This window comes from Miniopterus schreibersii (genome assembly GCF_964146895.1).
Source record: "Miniopterus schreibersii genome assembly, chromosome: 11".
Lineage (NCBI taxonomy): Eukaryota > Metazoa > Chordata > Mammalia > Chiroptera > Miniopteridae > Miniopterus > Miniopterus schreibersii.
Window position 1 is genome coordinate 24,699,587 of NC_138111.1, and position 16,015 is coordinate 24,715,601.

At 49.3% G+C, this 16,015-nt stretch overlaps 1 protein-coding gene across 1 annotated transcript in view; it reads left to right on the forward strand.

Annotated features, from left to right (window-relative positions):
* GABBR2 (gamma-aminobutyric acid type B receptor subunit 2) overlaps positions 1 to 16,015 on the forward strand; it is a gene marked incomplete at its 5' end in the record, with an annotated part of 300,510 nt that overhangs the window by 275,230 nt on the left and 9,265 nt on the right. Inside the window, 4 exons of the mRNA XM_081151173.1 lie at positions 7,574 to 7,684; positions 11,630 to 11,854; positions 13,770 to 13,952; positions 15,775 to 15,904. Of these exons, the coding sequence (XP_081007299.1) occupies positions 7,574 to 7,684; positions 11,630 to 11,854; positions 13,770 to 13,952; positions 15,775 to 15,904 (649 nt within the window). The remainder of the gene's footprint in view (positions 1 to 7,573; positions 7,685 to 11,629; positions 11,855 to 13,769; positions 13,953 to 15,774; positions 15,905 to 16,015) is intronic.

Here is a 16,015-nt window from a genome sequence, read left to right on the forward strand (position 1 = left end):
GCTTTCTTGATGGGACACCCCCCTCCAGTCTCCCCCCAAAGAGGCTGTGACTCACCTGCCTTCCCAGGAAAAGGAAAGCATCTCTAGACTCTGACATGCAGCCCAAAGGTTAGACACCCTCCCCTCCCTGACCATCACATCTATATACGCACACTCACCTACTAATTTTACCATCTATTTCAAAAGTTAAATTTGAAATTTTTTAAAAAGCAGGAATGTACCAGGGAGCAAGTCCTGAGAGCAGCTTCTGGGAACTGGTCAGAAGGTGAAAGGCACTCCCTCCTTCAGAGAGGCACTGTCCAGGTGGGGTTTGAGAGCCTGAGCCACCCACGCAGTGACAGCATGAAAGACCAAGAGACCCACGGCCACAGGGGAAGCCTGGGGCACCCTTCATGCCCTCCACCCAGACTCCTTGCCCTCCCTGCCTGGCCCCACACAGGACACACAGAAGCACTGTATTGCGGGGTCTGGTCCAGGGTCGAAACACACAGACAAGCAGTGTCAGGTCTGACCTTGTGCTAAGCTGTCACTCTGTGTCAGAGGTGTGCGAGTGACAAAGGAACCTTCACTCTTAACCAAAGATCTGCTATGTGAGGACCAAATGTCACCCTGTTGTTTAAGATCCTCTAAGGCCTTGCTGCCCAAAGGGCAGTCCCTGGCCCAGCAGCATTGTGTCACCTGGGAGCATGTTGGGAGCATGTGGGAACTGCAGCAGCCAGACCTGCTGGCCTGATCCGCCTGTTAACAAGCTCCCTAGGTGGTTTGTGTGCTGGCCCCACTTATTACACTCCAGCCACACTGGCCTCCTTTTGGTTCCTAAAATATGCCAATGTCTTTGCCATTTCAGGTCCTTCCCACCTGCTGTTTCCTCTCCTAGGAGTGGTCTCCCCCTAGATTCTCACATGGCTGGTTTCTCATCATTCAGACCTCAGACTAAATGTCACCACTGCATAAGAACCTTCCCAGACTCTGATCTGCAAGAGGTCCCCCTGCTAGCACCCCTCAAAGTGCCCTGTACCTCTTTTCAGGAACACGCCATACTCTTAGCTGTACCGTGCCGTTTGTCAGTCTTCTGTGCCCTCCGCTAGAATGCACGCCCCGGGAAGGCAAGCGTCCTACCCGCCTATACACCTGGACCCCAGCATGGAGCACAGTGCACAGCGCACAGTAGGCACGTGAGAAATATTGAGTTTTTCCCAAATCGGTCAGTGTAAAACAATACAGTCATCTCTCCATTATTCAGGCTCACATTAATTATACTGTAAATTAACCCATGGGCTTACTCTGCAAATGAGTAACTGGAGTCTTAAAAAGATGGGACTTGCCCAAGGTCACCCAGCAAGTCCATAGCAGGACCAAGGCCTCTGACCTTTCAGGACTCAATGCCTCAACTCATACCTAGACGCCCTCCTGGCCCATCCATTTATGCAGCCTGACAAAGCAGGATGTTTGCAGGGGCCGCTGACCTACATTGTGAATAATTGCATTATGCAGAGAGACTCTCAGGCCAGCTGCTCTCCTTTCAGTGCACAGATGGGGAGACTTTCCCCCTGCAGCTTCTGCATGCCTCCCGCTGAGCAGCGGCTGGACCTGGAGTCAGGTGTGAGCACTTTGCAGCCTCCGGCCATCACAGACAGGCGTGGCCTCGCTGCTGGACACTGTGCCCTGTCGGGCAGGAAGAGAGCTTTACCGGCTCGCATTCAGCTTGCAGCACCAAAGCACAGCCTTCACAGCGCTCCAGGGGCTTCCGGGGAGGCCTCTATTGAGTGTTCAGCAATTAAGTCATTTCTCCCACCAGCAGCACCTCGCAGTTTATAGAGCAGGTCTGTACCCACTGTCCCTGGAATTTTACAGGACGCTTTAAGAAAGACAGGGGAGGCTGGGAAGAGCACATGCGAGGGAAGAAAGAATACTGGTTTGGGAGTCAGACAGACCTGGGTTTGAATTTCCCCTCTGACACTTTCTGGCTGGAGATTCTGGGCAAGTTACTTAACCTCTCCATGCCTCAGTTGCCTCGTCTGTAAATGAGTACAACACCTTGTTGAATTCTTATGAGGCTCTGACAAGATAGTTGTATAGAGCTCTCACAGCTTAGCAACTAGATGTCGTCACGCATGACAAGTGGCTCTTGCTGTTCTTGAGGCGGCTCTTACTGGTGAGGTCCACCCACTCTCCCTCTGAGGCTGCCTCTCATGGAATCATCCTGACCTTACTAGAATGGAAGACCCATGAGGACAGGGCTCTTGTCAGGCCTGGTCATTGCTGCATTCCCCATGCCTAGAATGATACCTGGCAAATGGTAGTGCCTGATAGTTATGTATTAAATGAATGAGTGAGTGAATGAATGAGTGAGTGAATGATTACTTAGGTAATTACCCAAGTGAGCAGCAAAGAAGGAAGAAAACTAAAGAAGAGAAAAAAACAAGTTGACAGTTCTTATAGCCAGTATCCAGGGCCAGGGAGACATTCTTAGGCCAGTGGAGAAGCTGTAGTCCACAGCTGTGCAGGGAAGTGGCCTGAGTCGTGGCTCAGACCCTGATGTGAGGGCCCAGCTTGGCATCTGTAGGGGTCAGTGCCCTGTGCTCACTGGCCCTGTGCTGCGTGGCTGGCCCACAGTAGGAGCAGGGTGAATGGGGTAGGCAGGTACAGCCTGGGCCCTCCAGCTCCTCCATAGTAGCCCCCAATCCCTATCCCCATCCCCATCCACACTGTCCTGGAAGGGGGGTGGGGTCCTCCATGGTGCCTGGTAATCTGGCCTTGTTAAGGCCAGTGGGTGCTGAGGGCTTCATCACTTACAGCCCCACCCCACAGAAGTAGCTCTGTGTCCCCAGTGGAGGAGGATCCACAGCCACTGGGCACGACTCTGCACAGTTCTTTGGTGTCCTCTAGTGGCGCTTTGGTGCACGACAGTGACTCCAAGTAAGTGCTCAGGTGGTGGCCGTGCTCCCAGCCCTCCCCTTGCATGGCCAGGCACATCTCTCTGAACTCTTGTCTCAGGCCTGGCCAGGATGGCTAAGACAAGAAGAGGCGTGGCTCTTACAGTTTGCTTTGAGATTCAGTGCAAGGGTCTTTTGAATATTCAAATTCTCCATCCCCCAGCCTGAACCTGAACCTGAACCTCATCACTCCTAAAACCACCTCCAACCCCTGCCATTCTGATCTGTGTCCAGTGTGCACAGACCTGTGTGAGGGTGACGTTCACTACCAGGAGATTGCTGTGCTTGTTCCTGGATCAGAGCCTGTGTCCTGGGGAGATGGTGTAGAAGCCTCTCTGCCTGCCCTTGGGACCACTGACTTCTCTGAAATCTCCGCAAGCCCTTGGTTTTCCACTGTCCTCCCAGTTCTGCAGCCAAGGCTGTGCTTAAGCTTGGTGGGAGACTAAAGACCACATTAAGAATTAGGGTTTCAGGATTCAAAGAGATCAGAGCAGACCAAGATGGGGATTGGGGTGGGGAGGGTGTTTACTAACAAGGGAGAGGTAACCAGGCTGGAATGTCAGCTGCAGAAGGGAGAAGACAGAGCTGGAAGCAATTGGATGAAACTTACCTGATGGGGCCTTAGTCAACCCTAAGGAATATCTGAGTCACCAGTGGAAGGTAAGGACATGTAGGTGGACTCACTTTTACCAGGTTGAGCTCGATCCTAGGCCCACAGATCAATGTTAAACTCGAGCAGGTTAAAGGACCAGGATGACATGTGGGAGGAGGTGGTGTGTACCTTAAGTGTGGCTCTTCCCCTCCCCCTCCTGAAGAAGGGTGTGCAGACTAAACAAGAGAGCTTGAGATTGTTCTGGGGAGCCCAGGGGGAAAGACCAGTGGGTGGAGGTACAGGAGGAGAAGGTTCTGGTTCAATAAAAGAATTGTGTAACCATCTCTCCAAGAGTGGAGGGAGGGGTCTGTCACGGGGGCATGTAAGCCAGACAACCATCGTCAGCTTTCTGTGAACAGAGTTATCATTACATTGAACAAAGTGTATGACAGAATCAGTCCTCTACACATAGAATCTAAGAGTCTATCATAATTAGTGCCTTTCATTGTAGAACAACAGACACCGTCATCATTAATGGGTTTGCTATTCATGCATGACCGTGATGGGCCTGTGCTACTGCAACATTACAGAAACCCAAGTTCTGCCACAAAGTCACTGGTGACCTTGGGACCAAGTCCTTTGTCAGTCTCCTCATTTAAACAATGAAAGGACATCAGGAAACTCCCATCACCCCTAGTAGAATCCAGTCCAGCTCCTGGTCTGGCGGCAGTGGAGGGGAAATCTCTGGCCTTGTCCACTCTGACTATGGTTCCTGGAGATCACCTTCCCTGAGGTGTCTCTCACTAGGACCCACTGCCACCACCGCAGAGGCTTCAGGAACCTCCTCTCCCCTATGGCACTCCAGCCCATGTGTGGGCTCCGTGACCATAGAGGCTGAGCTAAGGCTTTCTGTGGCTTGAGACAACGAAAGGGAAATCAAGCCTTAGAGAGCGTGCAGCTGGGTGATCTGGTTCCAAGAGGCCTGAGCCCACAGGCCCACCACTCCTAGCACTCCTGCTTCCATGTGGGAGCACCATCTTTCCCCAACTCTTAGGTGCCCAGGCCATTGCTGCCTCAAAGGCCAGGCCTAGAGAACAGGGCCAAGAGAAGCAGGGTTTCCATCCTCTCCCTGCCTCGGGCCTGCCTTCTGCCTTACCGGTGTGCCCCTTCTTCCTAGTGACTGACCCTGGGAATGCCTACCCCTTACCCTCTGGCATATGACTTTACCCTGGGCCTCAGTAGGACAACATCTTGAACACGGCTCTTTGATGAGATCCCCTCAGTGGTATCTGTTCTAAAGACAAACAGATGTGCAAAGAAATCTTCAATTTTACTTAATAAATTTCTTGGTAGTGTATGGATGTAGCAATTCTGAAACTATTTTGTGTTTATTTGTACGATTAAGCAAATGAGAATATTTTGATGTTATTGGAAACCAGTGTTCTCACTGTAGAAGAAGAAAGATGCAAATATGGAATTTCTGTTCCATATTTGCAGCAAGAATTCTGTGGTGTTAGAACAGATAGATGATAGGTAGGTAGATAGATGATTATGATGATAGATAGATAGACAGATAGATATAGATAGATGATAGATAGATGATAGATAGATAGATAGATAGATAGATAGATAGATAGATAGATAGATGATAGATAGATAGATAGATAGATAGATAGATAGATAGATAGAAGATGATAGATAGATAGATGATAGATAGATAGATAGATAGATAGATAGATAGATGATAGATAGATAGATAGATAGATAGATAGATAGATAGATAGATAGATAGATGATAGATAGGAGATGATAGATAGATAGATAGATAGATAGATAGATAGATAGATAGATAGATGATAGATAGATAGATAGATAGATAGATAGATAGATAGATAGATAGATAGATAGATGATAGATAGGAGATGATAGATAGATAGATAGATGATAGATAGATAGATAGATAGATAGATAGATAGATAGATAGATAGATAGATGATAGATGATAGATAGATAGATAGATGATAGATAGATAGATAGATAGATAGATAGATAGATAGATAGATAATGATGAATGAATACATACATACATACATATATATATACACAGACCCATAAGTAATGATACCTCAGAAACAGTGAGCACATCTAACCCCCAGACACTGGTTTCTAAATACCAATCTCTGCTAAAAAGAACCAAGACTCCTCGGGAAGATAGCTGATTCTAAGGCTGGGGCAAGGAAAGTGTAAGGAGAGCGTGGAACATCTTGTGCCAAGAAGTAGGAAAGTGCTCAAAAAATTATGGGGACACATTGAAAAACACAGAAGTTAGCATGCAGGGGGTTTCCATTAGCGAAATCTGGAAAAAATTTGAGCATCAAAATGAAAAATCATATTACTGGATTATAAGACACTGAATTAAAAAGAAACCTACAAGTCCATACTGATACACATTTCTTAAAATGAGCTGAAAGGAAAGATCTTGTTTACAGTAGAATGCCAGGTATTTAAATGGAACCATGGTGTTAGAAAATTACCATTCGCAACCACCAAAATAATGACTCAGGTAAGAATCATCAGTGGATGCTGAAACCACTGAGTTAATGTTCATGGGGGAACAGGATACTCACACAGGTTCAAAGTATCTCCCACAGATTACTTATTAATTATGAGAGAGAAATGGTACCTTTGAAGCTGAGAGTTCTGGCAGACATCACCTCAACCAAATGATCACAATTAACATCAATAATGGGACAAGATGCCATCAAGTTCCCCAGAAGTGAAGCATCGAGGAAGCTGAAACATCACTTCCCTCAGATTCCTGCCAAGAAAGTGTAACCCAAATCTAATCACCAAAACGCATTCAGACAAATCCAAATCAAAGTACAGTCTACAAAATAACTGAACTGGAAACTTCAGAAATATCAGTTACATGAAAAGCCAAAGTTGGCTGAGGTACTGTTTGAGATGAAAGGAGACTAAAGGTTTGACAAGTGAGCGCAGTACATCATCCCAGATTGGATCCTCAGTTGCCTTAAAGGACATTAGGCCAACTGGTGAAATTTGAAAATGGATGGTATGTTAGATAATATACTGTATCAGTGTTAAATTTCCTGAATTTGGTTAAGTGTGTGTGGTTATGTAAGAGAATCTCCTCGTTCTTAGGAAATACATGCTAGGTACTTAGGGGTGAAAGGTCAGGATGTCTGCAACTAACTCTCAGTGATTCGGGGGAAATACAGGGTGGTGCAAAAGTAGGTTTACAGTTGTGAGTATATGAAACAGAATTTATTCTTGTATTATGATTTATTAATTACTGCATTGTTTTCCATATGAATAACTATAAGCCTCCTTTGGCCCTACCCTGTATGTATACAGTATATATTTTTGCATTCCCTGGGTGTCTTTTTCTCTTGCCACCTCCTACCTGATTCTCCCCCAGTTTCCCAGTTCTGTTCCTGAGCTTGGGTAGGATCCTCTCGACCACCTCTTGTCCAGTCAACTCTGATTCCAGATGGGTCACGTGGTACATAACATTGCTACCACCACAGCTCCCTTAATGGGGTGGGCAAGAGGATCTCCTTAGAAGGGCTTGGCAGGCCCCATAATTGGCCCAGCCAGTAGATTTGCATCTTTAGCTCCCCAAGTTAATTCCAAAGATACCTAAAGGCCTCCTGACTTAATGTTGTGCTTCATTCTCATCCTCACTTTTTCAACAAATATTACAGATGCCTGCTCTGGGCCAGGTCTTTGCTAGGTTCTAGGGGCACAGAAGTGACCCAGTCCCTACCCTCCAGAGCTCTGACTCAAGATGGGAGGGCATAAAGATCATATATAACTTTAGTGCAGGCTGGATCACAACCAACAACAGAGGCAGTCAACACTCGCTGAGGAACACAGAGGTGGGGAAAGAGGCGGGGACCAAAAAGCCTCCTGGGCCGTGACACATGCAGTGGCTTATAGGAGGGAAACGGGCAGTCAGATGGGGACCCAGTTGCTGGAATAGTGCCCAGTGCCATCCCTGGGTTTCTGTCTTTCCTTTGCACAGCCGGACCCAGCAGGACGGGACATCTCCATCCGCCCTCTCTTGGAGCACTGTGAGAACACCCACATGACCATCTGGCTCGGCATCGTCTATGCCTACAAGGGGCTTCTCATGGTAGGTGTGGAGCAGGAGGCCGAGTGCAGGGAACCGCTTCCCTGTCACACTTTCTCTCCTGGGGGCAGCCATCAACGTAGAAATCAAAGAGCCCCCAGGACTAAGCACTTACTCTGTGCCAGCCCTGTGTCTGCCATGTTAGGGTATTTCCGTAACAACCCTATGAGATAGTACAAATAATGTCCCCGTCCCACTGATGAATACACTGAGGCTCTGTTTGCCCAAGGTCACTCAGCCAGGAAGTGGCAGAGTCACACGGAACCTGCGAGCTCGCCTCTGCAGCTGCCGCTGAGCACGCCTGGAGCCGCCCTGTGTTGACGTCTAGCACGTCCCAGCCCCAGCTTCACCGGGTCCTCCAGATCCGTGGGAGGCCCGTGGACCATCCGATTTCATAGACTAGGAAAGTAAGGTTGAGAGAGATTAAGCGGTTTGCAGAGGCCATCTGGTGGCCGCCAGCCCCGGAACCCAGCACTCTTTCCATTCGGCTCATCACCATCCATTAAAATCAAAGGTGAGGGTTAAAAAGAAAGGAAAGGTCACACCGAACCCTCCTCACACGGCTGTGGAGTGTCCAAGCCCAGCAGGGCTTGGCAGGCGCCCCCCCCCCCCCCGCCTGACCCTACACCACCCCTCCCCCGCCTGACCCTACTCCCCCCCCCGCCTGACCCTACACCCCCCCCCCGCCTGACCCTACACACACACCCCCTGACCCTACACCCCCCCCCGCCTGACCCTACACCCCCCCCTGACCCTACACCCCCCCCCGCCTGACCCTACACCCCCCCCCGCCTGACCCTACTACCCCCCCCACCCCCACCCCACCTCGGGCCTCCGCTCCCAGTCCCCGAGTGGCGGGGAGCTGCCACTGCGCCCTGCTCAGATCTCACCGCAGAAGCCTCCACTTAGAAGTGCAAAATGCAGCCCTCTCCAAAAGTCAGATAAACTGGGGTTCCTTACCCTTCTCAAATGCTTCCTCGCCTGCTGCTGCTCCCCAAAACTGTTAGCAGTTGATCCTGAGTCCTTCAAGGGGCCACACCAGAAGAACAGGTGTTAGGGGACCCCAGGCAAAGATTGTCCCCACTTCATACTAGTTGAGACCCTCTTGTGTTTCCATAGAGGTCCTTTGAGAACTACTGGGCTGCCATCTGAGTCCCACAAGGTAATGACCTGGAGGTGTCTACAGGAGGTGCCCAGAATGGAAATGGGACCTTGAAGACTGGCCTAAGGTCCTAGGCTTAGAGAAAGACACACTCGGGGGACATGGTCACCAAAGCTGCCAGAGACAGGTGGCACAGACCTGAGGGCAGAGCCATCATCAGTGGGCAGAGGTGCCAGAAGGCAGCTCTGGTCCCTGTAAGGAAGGACTTTGTATAACAGAGCAGTGTTCACAGATGTGATGGAGCCCCGTGAGAAGGAATGAGCTCCCTGTCACAGGAAGTGTGCAACATCCATGACTTGAGTTTCCCCAGCCCTCACTGAATAAAGAAAATGAAACTAGACTCTTTCCAGGATGCCATGTTCTTGATCCTGACTCTGTGAAATTAGATTATGTGAATCAGATTGACCCTAAACTGGATTTATCTGTAGTGTTTTGGCCATTGATTATCTTCCCCACCTACTTCCAAAAGTAGTTGGAGATGACTGTATCTCTTCCAGGAAAGCTAATACTTTCTATCAGATCATGTCAATAAAACTGTATTTGACAGCACAAATGCTTAACTGTTTCCAGTGTATGAAAAGGAATGGCCACAGCCCTCCTGGGCTCTCGGGTTCATAACTGAAAGCCCCTCTCTAGCCCCTCCTGCTCTGGAACCTCAGAATCTTGGGGCTGGAAAGAGCATGCACAGCCCTGTCGGCCCACTCTGCTGTCAGATGTTTCAGCATCCTCAAACCCCACAGACCCCCAAGAGCATCCCCAACAACTGTTCTTTCACTCACTGCTTCCATACCTCCAGTGATGGGGAACTCACCCCCTTAAAAGCAGCCTGTACCATCCATGGATGGCATATTAGTTTCCTGTGGCTTCCATAACAAATTACAACAAACTGATGGCTTAAAACAACAGAAATGTGTTCTCTCACAGTTCTGGAGTCCAAAAGTCTAAAATCAAGGCAGGGTCAGACCCCCTGTTAGAGAACAGGAGTCCTGACACCCATCTAGCCCTGACACTCACTGCTATGGGACCCAGACAGGTCACTTGGCCTTGCCCAGCCTCTGCTTCTTCCCCTATGAGATGTGGGCAGCCACACCCAGTGCCCTTGTGGGATTGAAGGAGGCTGAATTCTAGGGAACCAACACAAAGCAGGCTTTCACAGCTGTTGGTTTCCTTCTCTGGGCTTCTGATTCCTCATTTTAAATGGAATGTTTTAAAAATAAATCAGTCTGTGAGATAACACATTAAGAAAAGGAGAGGAAAACAACCATGATTGTATAGAATAATACCAATTACAAAATGCCTTTTTAATTCTGTACAGGACATTTCCAGTTATAAAATGCTTTTACATCCATCCTTTCATTTCATGTGGAAAGACCCTGTGAGAAAAGTATTATTCCCATTTCACAGATAGTGAAACTCAGGCCTGAGAAGTGACTTGCCCAGAGTCACACAGCCAGTGGGTAGCAGAGCAGATTCCAGATTCTCCGGCCTTGTGCCAGCCACCCTTCTACCACATAGCATTGTACTGCCAAAGTAACCTCAACCTTAAAACAGGCCCTCACTGTGATGTGGCACATGCCCGAGCTGCAGTGATGAGATCACAGGGAAGAGGGGCCTTCGTGGGAAGGCCTCCTGGAGGTGCTGGACTTCCTCCCACTCACATCACCATTTCTGCCCTGCGTTTATCTGTACTCCCTTCTGCAGCCTGCCCTCCCTTTAGACCACCTGTGAAGATAAATTCAACACCCTGCTTCAGATTACATTTGAGTTTTACCCTGCTCAATTCTGTTGGGAGATACTGGTTAAGAGTAGAGCTGCAAGTGACCAAAAAAACCCCCAAAACCCCCAGAATAATAGTGATTAAAGATATAGTTAATTTCCCTCTCAAGCAATCTAGGAGAGGTTGGGGGGCTCCCAGCATCTGAGCTCCTTGCATCTTGTGGCTCCCCCATCTCCATGCTGCTTCCACATTGTAGTATAAGATGATTTAATGGTCTAAAATGGCTGTTCAAGCTCCACCCATCACATTCCACTCCATTTATTAGGAAGGACAAAAGAAACATCTTTCTCTTGTCTGACTTGTACACACTACATGGCATTGTCCAGAACCTTGCCATGTAGAGACTAGGAACTATAGTCTCTATTCTTGGGTGGCTATTGCATTGTGGGGTGACAGAAGTCCCAGACCCAGGGGCTCCTCCTGGTATAATGGGAAAGAGACTAGACTGAACTTCTAGAGACACAGTCCCACTTTTGCCACCATATTGCTATGTGGCCTTGGGCAAGCCCCTTCCTTTCTCTGGGCCTCAGTGTTCTCTATAGAACAGGGGTGGGGAGCCTTTTTTCTGCCAAGGGCCATTTGGGTATTTATAACATCCATTCACGGGCCATACAAAATTATCAGCTTTAAAATTCGCTATGAAAAAAGCTTCTAGATTTATTGAATTTTGAGTCCCGCCTGCATTTGCCTTGGCAGGGCCAGATGTTCCCCACGCCTGCTATAGAATGAAGGGAGGTGGTCGAGGTCATGTCTGAAGTTCCTTCCCACTGCGGCCTCCTGTGGGTCTGTGCATGAACCAGGGGTGAGGGTGAAGGAGAACCAGCCAGCTGTGACACTCCCAGTGTGCACCCCAGACTCAACCCAGGGCCCTGAGTGGAGCCAGCAAAGCCCGGCCTCCCTCCCTGCAGCCCCCACTTCCAGAGTAACCCTCAGCCCAGTTGCTTTTCGGAGCAGCGAGCGCGTGCCGCTACTTGGTAATGACCACCTTCCCTTCTGTTCACCGTTTCAGCTGTTCGGTTGTTTCCTAGCTTGGGAGACCCGCAATGTCAGCATCCCCGCGCTCAATGACAGCAAGTACATCGGGATGAGCGTCTACAACGTGGGGATCATGTGCATCATCGGGGCCGCCGTCTCCTTCCTGACCCGGGACCAGCCCAACGTGCAGTTCTGCATCGTGGCGCTGGTCATCATCTTCTGCAGCACCATCACCCTCTGCCTGGTGTTCGTGCCCAAGGTACCGGCGGTGGCCGACAGCCACCCTCGCCGCCCTGGCCGCGGCCTCTGGCTCTGTCACGCGGGGATTTCCCAGCTCCCTTCACTTCCTAAGTTGTGCACATCTTTTTTTTTTTTTTTTTTTTTCACAATGAACACAACTCACATCCCAGAAAGTTTGGAAAGCACAGAAGAGTAAAACCAGATTATCCAGAAACTTCATTTAGTCCCACTATCCAAAATAATCAGTTAATGGGTTTTTTTTGTTTGCTTTTTTACTGTTAATATTTTTGATATGTTTCTCCCAGTGTTTTTTAATAGTTAGGCAGTGATGCTTTTTCAGATATGGCTATAATTATAGCACGTACATCGCTTTGCAGTTTGCCTTTCACTTAATTTTTTGTCCTTTGTATTTCCCATGTTTATAACCATCATTGAGGGAAAGTTCTCTACTTTCTTGTCCACTTGATCTCTTATTGTGACATTGCAGTTGTTTCCAGGCTTTTTATATTATAAATAACTTTTCTACATAACACATTTTCCTTATATCCAATTATTCCCTTAAGATAGAGTGGCAGAAGTAGTATTAGTGGGTCAAAAAGAATAACCGTTTTTAACAGCCAGTTAACATTTTTCATTCATCCTGTGAGGTGCTTTTCCAATATTATCCTGCCCAGCAGGCAGGCGAACAAGAGGCCTTGCCCTCTTAGGAGCCCCTGCAGTAGCTGGTCTGTATACAGAGGGAAGCCTGACCTCTGGTGGGTCCCAGGAAACAGAGAGAGTAGGGAAGGAGTTGTTGGCCCAAGTGAGGCAGTGTCTGCCTAGGAGGAGAGATCACACAGGGTCTCTCCCTCCCCTAGAGGCTGCCCAAGGCACCTGCATCCTCCCAGGCAGTGTCAGCTCTGCCCTTAGTGCCTCTGGCGAATATTCCTTCCCTCTCTAGTTGTAAACACCTGCCCAGGCTCCAGCCAACACCACAACTCCTCTGCCTGGACTCTGATGTTCTCTCCATCCTATAAAGGATGCCAGATGGTTCTGAGCTCAGCTCTGATTGTGTCACTCTGCTGTGTCACCCTCAGTAGGTCGCATCGCCCTTCTGGCTCCAGGATCAAGCCTGTGACATTGGGCTGCCTTTCAGGATCCTTCAGTCTCCTCCAGTCTCCCCAGAAATCCCTATCCACCATCCAAACTGCCCTTCTCCATAAGCGCCCTGAGCCCCAGGCCTCCCCCTGTGATGGCATACGCCATTACCTCCCCCTGGGATTCCCTTATCCTCTGCTTCCTTCCAGGCCTTTCTCAGAACTCAGCCCCTTGCCTCTGACCCATGAGGTCCTGGTGGTCAGGAGTCATGGCTCGCTCAGCCCCCGCTCTCCAGTCCTGAGCCCAGAGCCCACCTCAAATAAGAGATGTTTCTCCACTAAATGAATAAGATCAGGGTCAAGTGGCAACCTTTTCTCATATAAAAATGTCTTTGAAAATGACAGAGCCAGTCACTAATCTGCCCCCAACACCCATCGATGGTTCTGACAAGAAGCCTTCACTTTCCTCCATCCCACTGTCTTCACAACTGTCACCTTCAGGTTTGTTCTCCATACGGTGCAAGGCCTGAGGCACAGCGAGGCTCAGCTGGAGCCAGGCCTTCAGGGCCCTAGGGGGCTCTGCCGAATGATTAGGATGCGGTGGAATGTGGGTCAGGAGACCAGACTCTGCTGACAAGGAAGGAAACTGAGGCTCAGTGAGGGGAAGGGCCTGCCCCAGGTCACACAGGAGCAAATGCCAAAGAGAGTCCTGGGCCCAGGGCTCTGGACTCCCAGCTATGTCCTTTCTGTGGCCCCCTGTTGCTTCCAGAGCAGGACCTGCAGGGAAAGCTGGATGGAGGGGAGGAGAGGAGGGAGGACCCCAAGGTTCTCTTTTCAAACCCACATATGTCCTTTCAGCTTATCACTCTGAGAACAAACCCAGATGCAGCAACTCAGAACAGACGTTTCCAGTTCACTCAGAATCAGAAGAAAGAAGATTCTAAAACATCCACCTCTGTCACCAGCGTGAACCAAGCAAGCACATCCCGCCTGGAGGGCCTGCAGTCTGAAAACCACCGCCTGCGAATGAAGATCACAGAGGTACCTCCCACAGCACTGCCAGCCAGGGCCCCTCCTCCCACTGGAGTCCCTGTGCCCGTGAGGTACTCTCAGAGCTGCCATTCCCACCACGTCTCCTCCAGGACATCACGGCTGTGCCTCCCCATCTGCTGTCCTGACGGCTTCAAGAACCGGGGTGGCTGTGAACCAGACAGAGGCCATTTGATCAGAATGGGCCACTCCCCAAGGCATTGCTTTCCTCGGCAGTGCAGTTAAAGCCAGGTGGAAGGCACACCCTGGGCTGTCTCAGGAAGGAAAGAGAAGGGAAGTCCATGCAGGGGATTGCCTTTTAAGCAAGTGATACAAAATTGTACACATTTTGGGTTTGCTCCAGTTACATTGACAAGAACCTACATATCACACTTAGCCACAGGGAGGCTGGGGAATGTACTCTGTAGCTAAGAGTCCCAAGGAAGAAGTGAGACGGAGGGTTGCCTGAATAGATATAGGATGCCCAGTTATATTTTAATTTCAGACAAACAACCAATCATATTTTTAGTATAAGTGTGTCCCATATAATATTTGGGATATACTTATTCTAAAAAATGATTCCTTATTATCTGAAATGCACATGTGACAGATTCTGTATTTTCAGTTGCTAATCTGGCAGGCCCTACTGTGGGGGCTCACAGCAGGGCCACAAGATCCTCTACACAGTTGTCGGTGCATCGAAAGCTGGCTTTTAGGACGTGCCGCCGTCCACTAGCCACCGGAGCAGAGGAGGAAAGGTTTCTGACTTCCACTTGCACACTCCAGCAGTGAAGAGTTCACTCACATTAGGAAACCCAAAACCCAAGCCACCGTCAAAACCCCAACATGTTGGGCGGTTTTTCCTGGATTTGAACCATAATCTGGCTCCCTGGTGCTTCCACCCTTTGATCCCAGCCTTGCCATTTGAGTCACACAGAAAGAGGTATCTCTCTCCTCCTCCACATGAAAACTTATTAAACAATTTATAGCTGTGCTCTGGACATTGGAACAGCACTTTACAGTTGGTGTGGTCCCCTCCCTTATATTGTAATAGGATGCCCACTACCCTTCCCAACTACTGTCCATTCCCAACACACGCATTCCCTAGGCTTCGCAGGAACTGAGCTGCCCAGAGCCAGCATCTGATTCTTATATAACCTGAGGGCGACTGGGATCTATCCTGCTTAACTCCTCTGAAGGCATCCCTGCTGACCTGAGTCTCCATGACAGTGTGAGGCTCAGAGCTGACCAGTCCTGCAGATCTGTTTCCACCCTCCCACACCAAGGGTTCTACTAGTATCAATAATAATTATAGTAATAGTATTATAGTAGTAGATTTCTCTTAGTATGTGTCAAGGGCTGGGCTAAACTTTTATCGTATTATCTCATTTAATCTTCACAAGAACCCTGCGAGGTGTGTACTATTATTACCCCATTCTACAGATGAAGGAACTGAGACTCAGTTCTCACCAGCCAGCACACAGCCAGTAAGGAGCAGCCCTGGGTCTGCCCCTAGGCTTGTCCAGCTTCAGAGCCTGCGTAGCAAAACTCTCCCCCTCTCCCCAGGCTGCTCCATCAGGCACAAGCCTGCACTGGACACATCACTGCAAAGCCCAGGCCCCTCCCATGACAGCTTCTCCTGGAACAAGAGCTGGCAGGGACCTTCTGTGTCTCTTCCCCAACATGCAGCAGCCCCTCTGGCTCTCAGTGCCCTCCCAAAGCCAGCCCGAGGCCTGGCCCTGAGAGCTACTTTTTGGCTCTCGAGGCCTGGCTGCCAGGACTAGGGCAGGGACTAGGCCAGAGCTTTGACTCAGCTGGAGCCTTTGTTTTCTAGCTTGATAAAGACTTGGAAGAGGTCACCATGCAGCTGCAGGACACACCAGAAAAGACCACCTACATTAAACAGAACCATTACCAAGAGCTCAATGACATCCTCAACCTGGGGAACTTCACTGAGAGCACAGGTAAGAGGAGGTGGAGCCCCCGGAAACGTGGGGATATGGGTATCAGACACAGCCATCAACCTCCTATTTTACAGATGAAGAAACTGAGGTCAGGGAGGGATGGGCTGGTCT